The 14741-nt window shown below is 42.1% G+C and overlaps 1 protein-coding gene across 3 annotated transcripts in view; it reads left to right on the top strand.

Moving 5' to 3' along the window:
* Positions 1 to 680: 680 nt before the first annotated feature.
* Positions 681 to 14741, top strand: part of LOC115364828 (protein mono-ADP-ribosyltransferase PARP14-like) — a 32298-nt gene continuing 18237 nt past the window's right edge. For all 3 annotated transcript variants that reach the window (XM_030059457.1, XM_030059456.1, XM_030059455.1), the window contains exons 1-10: positions 681 to 918; positions 2868 to 2950; positions 3750 to 3777; positions 4182 to 4250; positions 4655 to 4828; positions 6654 to 6779; positions 7698 to 7799; positions 7977 to 10179; positions 12880 to 13026; positions 14080 to 14170. In XM_030059457.1, the coding sequence (XP_029915317.1) occupies positions 741 to 918; positions 2868 to 2950; positions 3750 to 3777; positions 4182 to 4250; positions 4655 to 4828; positions 6654 to 6779; positions 7698 to 7799; positions 7977 to 10179; positions 12880 to 13026; positions 14080 to 14170 (3201 nt within the window). In that variant the 5' untranslated portion in view covers positions 681 to 740. The remainder of the gene's footprint in view (positions 919 to 2867; positions 2951 to 3749; positions 3778 to 4181; positions 4251 to 4654; positions 4829 to 6653; positions 6780 to 7697; positions 7800 to 7976; positions 10180 to 12879; positions 13027 to 14079; positions 14171 to 14741) is intronic.

Here is a 14741-nt window from a genome sequence, read left to right as displayed (position 1 = left end):
GCCTGTGTTGAATCCAACATTTTTATGTTAAATGAATACAAAAATTACAAACGATGAAGCGGCATGTTTTTATATTTTGGGATAGTACAGTATCTTAAATCATACTGTTTTTTTTTGTTTGTTTGTTTGTTTTTTTATCAGAGAGCCTCTCTTGATTTTACTTGAGGTTTCATTTTCTTTGAACTGTCTTATTGGTTTTTATACTCCAAATTGTTGTTGTTTTTTTACCTGATGAGTTTGTGACTTGTTTTATTTTATTTTATGTTCTTATTTTATTTTTGCTGCCTTTGTGAAGCACTTTGTAACTTGGATTTTGAAAAGTGCGCTATAAATAGAGATTATTTTATCATTGCATCATATAATTGTGATTAGTAGCAGCGGTAGTAGTATTATTATAAGAGCTGTCCTGAACTCCTGAGGCATTTCTAAGTTCATTGGTCATTCTTGACCACACGGAAACCAGGCGGGCTGCGCTCCGTCTGTCGTCAGGGTTCAGGGCTAAAATAAGACTCAGCTTTATGGATCTATTACAGAATAACATTTTATCCGCCCCTGTCATAAGAGAAGCAAACTTTGCCCTGGTCTGCCAGTAAAAACAGGTCATGGCTGGGCGGATCCGATACTTTCCTGCGACTCCAGGCGCGGAAACGAAAGTGAAAGCAGAGCGCTGCTGCCGCCGAGGCTCCACACACCGAGTCGGACGGCGTGAACTGCTTTTCTCAGAGTCCGGAGCGAAGACCATGGACAACTTTCCGTTTCCCATCACCGTGGAGGGCGAGTGGAGCCCGGCTCAGTGCAAAGGCATCAAGAACAAACTTCAGCTTCACTTCCAGAGCAGGAAGAAGTCGAGCGGAGGAGAGTGTCGGGTCGAGGTGGCGGACGATGGAAGAGCCACTGTGTGCTTCAGATCAGACGAAGGTGACAGCTCGGAGTTCACCTCCAGAACCTAATTTCACTTGAATATTTTTGTCTAAACATATGAAAAGTTTGGCAGACAAGTCGATGATGTAAAGTACAATGACGATGAGAAATGACAAAGGGCCTGTAAAAAACTGCAGCTCTCTGTCAGTTTTAATGTGTCGAGTGCAGCCTTTGATCGATGTTTAGATATTGTTTATAGTATAATATTATTATTATTACTATTATTATTATTGTTTTAAACTCTGTAAACTGCACAGTGTGGTGACGTCAGCTCTCATGTACTCATTAACACGTTACAAACAGCTGTCCACTTTGTTTGAATGTTCAGATACACTGAGTGAGTTCATGACTATGAGCGGAGAAATCTGACCGGACAGGTTTATTTGGAAGCGTTGTTAGAGCATTAGTGCAGCTTCCCGGCATGCATTGCATTAAGGGGAAACCCTCCCTCGATGTTTGGGTTGTTAGAGTTTGCTCAAGAGAAAGACGCCACAGCACCGCCCACATTGTTTGATTGACATGTGATTAATGGGAGACTCAGCGCAGATTCATCACAGGTATGACAGTCAAAGGCTTAAAAAAAAAGGACCATCTTGAATTCTACCAAAGGTTTCTAATAGCAGATTTATTAAAGGGCTCATGTTGCTTATCAGAATCACATAAAAGCCTTGACTGGTTGTGCCTGTTATTGTTCAGAGAGCCTGTAATGTCCCATAATGCGCCTACACTCTCAGAAATAGGGGTACAGTGGGAGTCCATCTCTGTTCCCCAGGGTCCAGTATATATAAATGCCCCCACCTGTCAGGCCCACCTGTCCAGTCTGACAGCAGCTCTGCCATAAACTCTACCTTTTAACAAAGTTTAAAATGTTCAGTTTGTGTTGGCATTGTGCAGAATGTGTCACTTTTATTCTGTGTTTATTACTGAGGTTGTAGTTTGCTACTGGACTGCATTATATTGAGAGGTGTTTCCAATTGTTTGCCCTCCCTATTTGTATACAATGAGGGGGACAGAATATTGGAAACAGCTGTCAGTAAAGTGCAGTCCAGTCCAACAGCAGCACTAACTATGAGCTCAATGCCAAACATAGAAGTGAATGAACACCTCTGTTACCGTGACAACAAGACAAGCTGAGCATTATGACATTGTGACACTGAGTGTGTGTTCCCCACCAGTAAAAGGTACATATATGCATCATCTCCTCCAAATGTTAAGGTGCACCATCAGAGGACAGTGTTTGTTTGGCCAAATACAAAGATTATTAAAAAAAAATGAATAAATAAATGAGGTAAAACATTATTTAAAGGTAGATTTTAATTTGTAGAATATGGTTGGTTTGCCTTGAGATCAGTTTTGTAGATTTGTGGATCTGAAAAACAGGTGATACAGCTCTCTAGTCAGTGTTGTAGTTATAATCCAGGAAGCAGAGTGCTCTCTGTGGGCTTATAGCTCCTCTCACACAGGAGCTGAAGCTCAAAGTGCTTTACAGTAAAGTGAAAAAACAAGAGTGTAAAACAGGCAATTTAAATCAAGTGCAAAGGCTTTGCAAGAAAACGAGCCAATCAACTGAAAATCAATGAGCAGAGGCACTAAAACAAATGTCAACAAGTCAGATCAAATATGGAGATAGAACAAAGCAAACAGGAAAGCACAGGGAGGGAGTCCTATCATTTTGGTGTTGAATTAAAAAAAAAAAAAAAAAAAGGCTGAGCTGCTGATTTTCTTATTTATCTTACATTTACTACATCATAATGTATACAACTTACATATATGTATACAACATAAACCAACCATATTATATCATATTACATAAACATCCTGTATCAGACTGCATCTACACATCTGTGACTATGGGCATGTTTTATGTTTATGTAATTAAAAAAAAAATCTTTTAATGATTTGCTAAGTCTAAGTCATCACTGCATGGCTTTCTGTTTGTATTCCAGTGAGAGATCGAGTGCTCGCCCAGCAAAACCACGAAATCTCCCTGGAGAGCCAAAACGTGAAGCTGCGCCTGTCCTGTCAGTCTGTAAGTAAACATCAGGGTGCTTTCTATGCCGCTGACAAATAAATCATGTCACTTTGCTAAAACATAGACCTCCTGCAGAGTACCCCATAATACTCCAACCTTTTGGGCAAAATCCCTTTTTCCTGACTTCCCCAGACTGAGACCAGACGTTGGACACCATTTCCATCTCTGGACGTCCAGTGATTCAGTTCCTTTGGGTAGCATTTCCTGTTAGCTTAGCATAAAGACTTGAAGTCTATGGGAGTTGTTAGCCTGGCTCCATCAAAGTGAAAAAATAAACCTGTCAGCAGCTGTGAGGCTGTCTGATTTGCACAGTGGATCATGTGGATTGGTTGTGTTTTTCAGCAGTTGGACAGGGCGTGGCACACTCACCTGACTGGCTGTTTGAAGACTTTGCACCACAGCACGGAGCAGGTGGATTATATTAGGCCTGATAAAGTACTGAACGTTGACTCAGAGAGCAGGCAGCGTCCAGTCAGTGATCCACACAGCTCACATCAGCTCCTCAGTCTGTGTTTTTCAAGGCTGGTGTTAAGTCATTCAAACCCACAAGTCTCTGGGTGTGCTTTTATTTTGAAAGTTTGCAATTCAAACCCAGGACCACCTGGGCGTGCTTTAATTTTGAAAGCTTTTATTCATCCTCTTAACAAAATTTCCTTAATTTCTTTTTTATTTTTATGGTAATTTTCTGCGCATTTAATTTAAAATGTATACTATTAAGTGTATACTATTTTCATTTTTACAAGGTTGTGACAGGCCTTTTTCATTATGTGTGACTGGTGTGTCTCTTTCTGCACAGATCCCTGTAAAAGAAGAAGCCCCCCCAGGTAAGACTGCTTCCCAACATGAACAAGCTTTCTGTTGAAGTTTTATGACGGTGTTTTACTGCAAGAAAGAATGAATTTAAAAAAAAAAAAACATTTCAAATAAATTCTCATAACAGCCTGAGATCAGCCGTCCTACTCGTTGCTCACATTCCCAACTTGCAAGGAAAACAAGCTAAAGGAACTTTTCATGCAGTTTTTTTTTTTGTTTGTTTGCTTGTTTTTGTTTTTTTGTTTTTTTTTGGTCTTTTTCTGTTTTTGTTAAGTGGATGCAGAACTTCTTTTAAGGTCTATGCGTTTTTCTCTTTTCTCACCTGCACAATGTGGCGTTTTCTGTTATTTTTCTTCTTATTATTTTTACATTTATACATAAATTGCTTAAACTGCACAAACCTTTTTAACCTCAGATTTGCCCAAAAAATCCCCTGACTCTAACGTTGGACCTGAGAATGGAGGCTCTGGAGCGGGCAAAGAGGGTAAATAGCATTTGTGTGTGTGTGAGTGTGTGTGTTTACCTACATATTATCATAATATATCAGGGAATCCATTTTACATAGCATAAATATTTTTTTCAGCATTGCTGGGATTGTCCTACCCACTAAATATATATTTAATTGTCCCAAATTATTAGTCTGGAAACTGAGATTCATACTTTTAGAAAAAAGAGGCTGAATTTTATCAGGGAGAAGGAAAAACAACATCCAACCCAAACCAGCTCAGAAATTCTTGCATTTTGTTAAACAGTAGATGAAGAAAAGGGAAGGAGCGTGGAGCAAAAACACACCAGTCCAACCACTGCATCACCACTGCTGCAGGTCACTTTCACAGGTGTACAGGAGGGCAGAATAATGTTGTTTTGTTTCTGTGTTCCTGGCCTCAGACGCAGAGTCGGCGCAGAGCGTCGCCGCGCTGCTGGAAAACGTTAAAGATGGCGTTTCGAAGGAATTGCTGTCGATGCTGGTGGAGAACGTCTCCGGGCTGGACGAGGACGCATACGGCCTGGAGGTCATCTGGGAGACAAACAACGCCGTTGTGACCTTCAGCGATCCCAGTGGTATGAAATGAAAAAACAAAACAAAAACAAAAACATTTATATCCATAAAGGAGTCACTTTGTCAGCCAAGGACTGAATATCATTTGCTCTAATGTTTTGTTTTCAAAGTAAGTCTCATTTTTAGTGGTGTAAGGTTTTATCGGCATCAGCATCTACCCGTATACAGGTGCTTCACCTGCACGTTAACCTGGGGTTATTGGCAATGCCCACAGCGAGACAGGAACAACGCCCCCTGCTGATGAAAGACAAGAGTGAGGACAACTTAAACCTTCACTAACAAGGGCAATAATATATCGGTTCCTGTCTCTCACCCGCCGCAAAGCAGCTGCAAGCAAAACACAACTGTCTTTTGTAGTTTCCAAGCTGCTCAGTTGTCATTTCATTTTCCCTTCTCCTCTGCTCGTGAGCTTTCACTCGGTGCACGAGCAGATCTGTTTCCTTCCTTCTTACCTGGAAAATCCTCCATTATAACAGCAACCCACCAAGGTGAGACACACCTGGCTGTTAAAGGGGACGGGAGACGGCGCTCTGATTGGTTCACTGCATGTTATGCCCAAAACACAGCCAGGATTAATGAAGAGACTCAGGACAAGCCTTTAGAGCCAGGAGCATGGAGCAACAGCAGCTCTGCAGAGCAGGAGCTCAGGTCATTAAAATAGAGCCCCTAAACTTTCAGTATGAGAAGTACATAGGAATGGAGAAATACATCATATGAAGTCTGAAAGCAGGTTGGACAAGTATTATGCAGCAATCCTATGAATAGCAGGTACATGTAATTACAAGATAAAGGTTATTGCTGGGGGTCGAGGGAAACTTGATTCAGCACAAGATTGCGACTCTTTTCTGCTACAGTTGTTGATCCCCTGGTGCAAAAATCAATCTTTTTATTTACATTTTTGTAATTTCACTGACTTAGCCATGAAACAACTTTATGAAGAAGTAAAAGTTGGAGTTGCATGGATTGTGTTGAAAATGCTGCATAAGCCAGAGCCAATCCAGCCAAACAGATGGTGCTGTTTGCACTGAGTTTAAATTTATTCATTAGACAGAAGTAAAAAAAAAATAAGCGGAACTGACTTAATTGATTTAAGCTTTTTTTTTGTAAATTACAGCTAGTTTTTTGTATTTTATTTTTGTAAAAATACAGGCAACACAAATTTTAGTTAATAATTGAATCCTGATTAATCGAAGAATCATAATTCAATGGAATTGTGATCCAAGAACCAGGATTAAATCGAATCTTGAGTTGACTGATGATCCTCTCCCCTAGTTGTTTTATCAGACAAAAATACAAAATATGTTTTCAAAGATTCATGAGAGGATACAAGAGAATTTTTTTTAGGAATCCTTAGATTCTTTTAGATTATATCCTTGAGGCTTTGCGTTGAGACAACTTTTTATTTCAGATATAATATCTGATGATCTTTTTGAATGATTTGGTAATTAGGTCTCTTTAACTGTTCCCTTGCCTTGCAGTTAATTATTATATGAAGGCATAGTGCTGTAGTTTTTCTTAAATTTTTTTGCTCATTGTTCGGCATTGTTCAAGGGATGTGAATTATTTTGTCCCTAAGCACACTGAAGAAGGCCACATTGTTGAAACATCTGGTCCAATAAAAATTTTGACCCCTAAAAAGTGCTGTCCTCTTACTTTTGAAGACGTCCATGGTTCTTTACGATTCAGAACCTATTATTATCCCTTTCTGGCATCCAGCTCGTTTGCATTTAACATTATGCTGCCTGTCATTTGGCAGGACTTCTTATACATAGTAGTATATCTGGTAAGATTGCCATAGCTTTTGGAAGTAACATACATGCTTTGCAGATGTGGAGAGGTTCCTCACGGCGAGCAAGAACAACGTGAAGCTCCAGAAATTTGAAATCACTGCTCGGCCACTGGAGGAAGCAAAGAGCGTCCGAGTTGAGAACCTCGCTCCCGCTGTGATTAGAGGTAAGCTGCGCTTAGAGAAAAGGTGGTGCAGGAAAGTGACAGTTTGTAGCCAGAGGTAAAGAGCAACTTGAGGTATTTATTGTACTCACGAGCCAGACCATTTAGCAACAACAAACACTTCAAATTATGGAAGTCAAAGCCAGTAGAAGGCTTAACAGTGCACAATATTTTATGGGTGGTGGTACAGGACAACAGAATGTAACATACGGTCAAAGGCAGTGTACTGTCATGTTGACACCATAAAAAAAGACAGCTGATCCAATGTCTCATCATCCATCGGGGTATTAGATTAGATTTATTTAAGCCAGCATGAGGTTTTTGGCCAGTCGACAGAAGTTGACTGGAGGCTTCATAAAAATTAACTGTCCAAATCTTATTGTGGCAAGTACAGGTAGGTAGATGTAGGGTTTTTCTGCCCATTTATTAACACAGTCAATAATAAATACAACAATAAACACGTGATGTCAGCTCAACTCAGAATTTTTCATAACCTGAGATATCTCCTGTCTGGAGTCAAAAATTGTTTATGTGGGTCAACACAAGCAGTATATATTGCAAGACACCCACCAATGTTGGCAAGCCCAAAAATGACAATTACCCGTTATATTCACACTAATACAGCCAAATACACTCATGAAAAGCAAGAATTCTCTGCAGTAGTTTGTTTACGGTTGGTTGTGAATTGTAGATACAAATTATCTTGAATGTGGACGATCCCAGTACAACATGGAAAGAACACTTTGAAAGTGAAGCAACAAAATCCTGTCGTTTCTTCTGATATGGCTTGAACAAAGTAAACAAGTGTATTAACACGGCTAAAAATATTTGCCACATTGATTCTAATGAGGTTTAAAATTTGGGAACTTGACTGTTCCCAGTCCTTGTAAGTTACCCTAACCACGTCTGAATTATTTGCAGAGATGCTGGAACTCTATTTTGAGAAGAGCTGGACTCTGCCAGTCAAAATCAACATGATACCAGAGGAACAGGCTGCCATTGTCACTTTTGATGACCCTAAAGGTAAACTGAATTAACTGAGTACTGTTGTTTGACCTCGTATTTTACTGGTTTCAGTTTATTCTTATTTTACACTTAATTAAATACCAATCAAATAACTGGGCATTTTTCACTAATTTGGTAAGTGCTACAAAACGCTGTTTGTTTAATTATACTCTTATGTGCCCTTTATTGCTGCAGTTGTGGGAAGTATTACTAAGAAAAGAGACCATGTTATCCGCAAGTTCCCTGTCCGGATGTATCTGTACTACGAGTCCCTGGGATCTGCCCTGTATGGCAAAGAAAGACCAACATGGAAAATGCCTGAACCTTTCACAGAGAGTGTTCACCAAGTTGTCTGGAAATTCATCCTGATGAAGAAACAGTTCAAAACCATCAGTGATCATATGAGACCCTATTTCTGTAGTGTGGACATGGAGAAACCAGAGGTAAAACTCAGCCCTCTTCCTGACTTATTGAGGCAGAAAGGTCTTACTGCCAAACATGTGGATACATGGATGGACAATGCCCAAAAGGCCTTCCGTCAGTTCTTGAATCAGTATTCAGCGTTTGAGTGTTTGGCCAATGCATCTGCATGGAAACTGGCAGAGAAAGATATCCGTTCAGTGGTGAGAGAAGATGCTGTTCTGGTGATGGATGCATCCAGGGGTGCTTTGACTGTGGCAGGCCGGGACAGTGACATGAAACGCATCAGGGCTTCAGTAGAACGTATTGTTCTGAAAGCCATGAGTCAAATTGAACGGCAGATGAATGGTATATCTGAAATGATGGATCTGACCCCTGCTATGTACTATATCCTGAATCAGGAAGGGCTGCAAAAGGCAGCACAGGATATTTCCCCTGAGTTGCTTCTCTCCTACCAAGAGGACACCAAGACATTAACCATTTCTGGACTTGCTGCGGAGGTTTATATGACCAAGTCTTGGATCTTGGAAAAGACCATGAAAATGTCCAAGAAACCACTCCACATGGACACATGTCTTCTTGACTTCCTCAAGTCAGTGGACCCCACAGAGATGTCACAGGACCTGTTCATATCCCAGGGCATAGGCGCTGTCTACAGCATAGAGAATAGAGGGGTTTTCCTGACAGGAATCTCTGATAGTGTCCTTAATGATGCTGAGGAGAAGGTGAAGATGGCTTTGTCCATGCATATTCTGGACGTGAAAGACCAAAAAGTGCTGCAATTGCCCAAGTTGATAGATCTAAATCAGCAACTTTCAGAAACCTACAATTCTTCAAAGAAGAAAACAATGACTATCCAGATCCAACCAGGTGGAAGAAACCAAATAACAGTGGCTGGCTTCCTTAATCCAGTGAAAGAGGTCAGCAGCACTCTGAAGAAATTTATCGTTGATTACTCACATGTTCAAGAAACGATTCGTGTCCTGTCCTGTGCTGTTGTTCAGTTTATTCAGGAAAGAAAATCAGAAACCTGGAAAAGTATTGCTAAAGATGATAAGGTGACAGTGCATTTCGATCCCAAGAGGCCAAGAATCAAAATATCTGGGGCTCGTCTTCACGTCCAGAAAGCCAATACCTCCTTTAAGGAACTGGCTGCTGCTCTCTTCACTGACAACTTCACAGTTGACAAACCTGGGGCAAAAAAGTATTTCCTGTCTCAGGGAGGCATGTTTCTGTCTACAGTGATGAAAGATCTTGGCTGTGTTGTGGTGCTGCGTCCAGATAATGAAGATGAAGAGGAGGAAGATCTCTATGAAGATATCGATGAAGAATATGGCCTTGGAACAACAAGCTACTGCAGAGTCCCGACTGCCAGTGGACTTGTGGTCTCAGTCAGCAAGGGGGACATCTGTAGCCTTCATGTGGATGCCGTGGTCAATGCAGCCAATGAGGAGTTGAAGCACATCGGCGGTGTGGCCTTTGCTCTGCTCAAGGCTGCAGGACCACAACTGCAGAAACTCAGTGATGACTATATCTCCAAAAAGGGGCATCTAAAACCAGGTGATGCCATCATAACAGATTCATGTAACCTGCCTTGCAAGTATGTAGTTCATGCGGTCGGCCCACGGTTCTCTGATTTTGACAAGAAGAACGCTGTGTTACGTCTGAAGCAGGCTGTTAAAGAAAGTTTGAGACAGGCAGCAGCAGCCAGCTGCTCCAGTGTTGCTCTGCCAGCTATCAGCTCTGGTGTGTTTGGCTTTCCTCTTGATCTCTGTACTGAGACGATAGCCGAGGCAGTGCGGGAGTACTGTGACAGTCCAAGAGGTCCGGGCTCACTCACTGAGATTCACCTGATGGATAACAACGATAATACAGTGAGATCCCTGGCCAATGCCATTAACAAAGAGTTCAGTGACCTAAAACCAGAGATGACAATACCACAGCAGGTGGAAAGTGGAAGAGGCAGTGGGTCATCAAGGTAAAGTCTCAGTAAAACAAATAAGTATAATCACCTTTTGATCCATAATATGTAATAATTTGCTTGTTTAACTGTGAAAATGATAACACAGGACAACCAGTCAATCCAGTGTTACCACAATGGTTGCTGAGATGTTAAAGACCCCCTAAACCAAAAATTATTTTTTTGAAATTATTAACATGTCAATGTAGTGTTTGGGTTCTGCTACAAGGCATTTCAGCAGCGAAGTCGCTAATGCACGCCATAACTGAGCATTTTAGATTTGAAAATGCAGTTTGAAAACCAGAGTCTGAAAAAGTTGGATTCAGTTTATCAGCGTCCAGGCAGGTTTCCTACGTCACAAACCCAAGCAACCAATCGCGTTGAGTTTTCTCCATCTCATTAACATAATATATGCACAGGTAGAATGCGGGAGTAGGCTAAACGTTAGACGGCAATGGCGGAGACTTGCTCTGTGTTCGGCTGTGGAGCGGTAAAGGATGGTAACATGCATCATTATCGAAGCCTAATGTATGAAAGCAGTGGATTATTAGAAACGCCTCATATCACCTCATATCATATCACCATCAACAGTGGCGGTTTTGTCCATGTTGCCACCCTGGGCGAAATTACTGCCTTGCGCCCTTCCGTGTTACTACTCCTACTCTGCCGGATCTGACAGGTGAGCGGCGCACATACTGCCATATAGGCTATCAGTAGCGGTTTTAGGCACGGGCGAAGCGGGCAGCCGCCCGGGGCGGCATTTTTTCATGTCACGTGGGGGGCAGCATGAGCGCAAAAAAAAAAAAAAAAAACATCCTCCTTTCTATTATTCATCTGAATATAAGACGATATTTTTTTCCATTGAAAATGCCCTGAAAAAATGCCCTCGTCTAATATTGGGGGTCTAAGCAAATACACATGTATTGTATTTGCATATGTAAACCAGGAGGTAGGCTCGCCTGATGCCACGATTACCGGCGAATGGCCGCACTAATCAACCATGTTGTCTGTGTCACTGTCCGTTGTGCTGCTGCAGCCGCGTATGAACAAAAGTTTATTTATAATGAAAGGATGGCAGTCTGTGTGCGCCGCTCACCTGTCAGATCCGGCAGACCTGACCTGGTGGGCGCTGCACCGGTCGGCATCAGGCTGGTGCCGCGGCCGGCCTGATGCCGACCGGTGCCGCGGCTGGTGGCTTTTTTTTTTTTTTTTTTTTATGCAAACAAGATTTTGTCCATATAAAAAGTATTTTTCCAAAAAAGGTATTTGTGCAGGTGCTGGCACCCCTGCTGTGGGAGGGGCACCTCTAGCCGCCAGAGGGGCACCGGTAGTGGCCGTTACCGCCTGGAAGTTCTGTGTGTGTGTGTGTGTGTGTGTGTGTTTGTTGGGCTGCAGCAGCACAACGGACAGCGACACAGACAAGATGGTTGATTATTGGCTGCGCAATGCGGCCATTCACCGGTAATTGCGGCATCAGGCGAGCCTACGTACTGGTTTACATATGCACAGTGGAAGCTGGGGTGCCCTCGCGCCCCCCTCCCCCTTGCCTTTTCTTCTGACACACGACCTGTATACATGACTCTCAGCAGCAAGTTGACGTGAAAGCAGGGGCGCCTCAGCGCCCACTGCACCAACTTGACGTGGAAATGAGCGATATTAGTCTAGAAAAATGGCGATTTATTTATTTATTTATTTATTTATTTAGTTAGTTAGTTAGTTAGAGGACGCACTTTTTTTTTTTTTTTTTTGGAGGGCGCTCATGCGCCCCCAAGTAGATTGCGCCCTGGGCGGTTGCCTACATTGCTCATAGCTAAAACCGTCCCTGATGGTGCCGGCCCTGCCTATGTTGGCGCCCTGGGCAAAATTACTCCCTTGCTCCCTTCCATGCCTGCCTGCCTGCGTGCCTACACACCCCCCTGCCCCCCCGACGCCGACAAAAACCCGCCGGTAGAGCAACCGCTGCCGGTGCCCCTCTGGCCGCTAACAGCTATTTGTCTATAGCCTACTGACTATGCCACGGGCCGGCCCTGCTATGACTGTAAACAAAAGTTTACATTAGGCTAAAGGTATCATAAAAGCAAACTTTATGGTACATATAACCATTATAATGGCATACTCATTTGCATACTCATGAATATTCATAGAACCAGGATTTTTTAATGAGGGAGAAATAGTAGTCGTGTTTTTAGCCTCTTTGACAGTTTTTTTAACAACTTTTTCGTGGGAAAGCAGTTTTAATCAAAATATAGTCATAGCAGAGCATTTTTACAATTTTTAAAATGCCTCTTTAGGGGGTCTTTAAGCTCTGAAAGTGGCCTAACTGGTTGGCTCCTTTGATTTGTTTTGTGGAAAACTCCCTGTCCCGCTCTGCAGCAAACAAACACACTTAGCCAGGCTGATGTCTAGCCTGCAGCCTAATTTCTCAGAGATCACCTGTCAGTCAACCAGTGTGGTGTCATTTTTGGATTTTCTATTGATTGAGTTTAAGTTTCTGTATGTGCTGCTGTTTTCTTTGTCTGTTCAGCCATTCTGGCTGTCATGTTCATTTTTTATTTACTCTGGAAATCTAAAACACATAACTATCTGTGCAAAAATGGAAAGTAATTTTTAATGAAAATGTCAAATATTATGCCAAAATCATCTAGTGACTCTCCTACAGGCCCCATGCTCCATGTTTTTATGACACTGCTTGATTCATCCTCATTTTTCTCCTCCTAGTGCAAACTGGGAGAGAGGACAGGGGGCCCAAGGATATCAGAGTGGGGCACCCAGGGGAGGAGGACGAGGAAGAGGAAGAGGGAGAGGAGGTGGATACCAGGGACCCCCCAGGTCTGATCGGGCAGAGGCACCTCCGATGAAAACGGGGTATTTATTTTATGAGTTCATTTGTAAGGGACCATGTACGGTATTTAAACCAATGTTGCTTTAGGCTAACTCTGTCCCACATTTGTACTGTATGCAAACAACCACATGGTTTGTGGCTCAAACTGCATGGGATCAGGGATAGGAAAGAGCCATGGCTACCCAGAGAACCCATTTTCATTCAGACAGCTGGAGGTCAGAGGTCAAGGCATCCCGCTGGAATTTACATTGCCAGTTTTTTCCCTCACAAAATTTAGCTGAACTTTGGAGCGACATTCAGCCTCCATGGCAATAACCTGGCAGGACATGACATCATTCGATTCCTACAGTCATCTAGCTTCACATGATGCAGCATCTTATGGTGTTTATTAAAGACATTTTGGGTACAAGTTTTGATCATGTTCTGATAATTTTCCTGTTTTTTATTGTTGTTGTTGTTGTTGTTGTTGTTGTTGTTGTTTTTTTTTTTTTTTTTATAATTTTCACAATTCTAAATTGTTTGCACGCATTTTTTCACAAATCTTTGCCAATTTTCCAGTGATGTTGTATTGATTTTCTAATGTTTTATTGAATCAAATGAATTTGCTCAGGTTTTAAGTGTGGAGTGGCCTATTCTTAATGGAATGGCCCAATCTCTATATCCATCTGTCTTTGTCTTCTTCATCATCTTCTGCTCCTCCTCCTCCTCCTCCTCCTCCTCCTCCTTAGCCAGCAGGGTTAGGGTCTAGACCAACTTAAAACTGAAGCCAGATCAAATTCTATTCAAGAGCAAGGTCACTTGAATTTCTGACTGTAAAATAATGATGAAAGAGTTTCTTAAGGAGCCAGGTCAAAGATGTAAAAGTTCTATACGATTTCAAATACAAGAAGGATTTTTTTTTTGATGGTACAAAATGTTGAAGTGATTCTGACCTTCTACTTCATCATATCCAGTGTCGGGACTTTGCCATGAGCAACACTGACACTGGCACCAAGCTGACAGTCTGTACTTCCACTGACACTGAACTTCCCCAAAGTGTTGACATCACTAGTGACTCAGTCTCTGATTGGTTCCAGATACGAGAGGGTGGATCATGACAGAATCACCACTACCACACCGGAGGGTCTCAAGATAATTCTTAAGAAGGGAAATATCCAAGACCAGTTTGTGAGTTCAATCCCTCTTTTACCCCTGTGATATTTTAAGTTTACATAAATAACTGTTTAGGGTTTTTAATAAAGTGTTGTTGTTGTTGTTTTTTTTTTAAATAATATACATCATGGTTCTGTGTAAGTGCACAGCATGGCACTGGCTTAGCCTGTGTTACTAGTCAGTTCTCAGTGTTTTCATGCAATTTGAAGGTGCTTTGAATAAATACAGTTTGTCCACCTGATGGTGCATTGATCCTTTGTGGAAAGTTCATGACTGCTCTGTATATAACTAACTCTAGGCTTCCATGCGTTCTCTCTTTTCTTATCATTATATCATTATATATGTCTCCAGGACTGCACTGACTGCACTAGAATGCACATTCTCAGCACCTTAACTACACCCCCCCGCCCCCCAACCCACCCACGTACACACATACACACACTGCACTACTGCACACACATAGACGGGAGGGAAGGGGTGATCCCATAAGGCTGGATCAAGTGTGACAGTTCCTGAGACCCAGGTCTGGGAGTCAGGTTCTGCCACTTGGTCTCATGCGTTCACACTAACCCTGAACCTCCGGAGT

Source organism: Myripristis murdjan, chromosome 9 (genome assembly GCF_902150065.1).
Source record: "Myripristis murdjan chromosome 9, fMyrMur1.1, whole genome shotgun sequence".
In the NCBI taxonomy this organism is placed as follows: Eukaryota; Metazoa; Chordata; class Actinopteri; order Holocentriformes; family Holocentridae; genus Myripristis; species Myripristis murdjan.
This window is presented reverse-complemented; position numbering and strand designations above follow the sequence as displayed.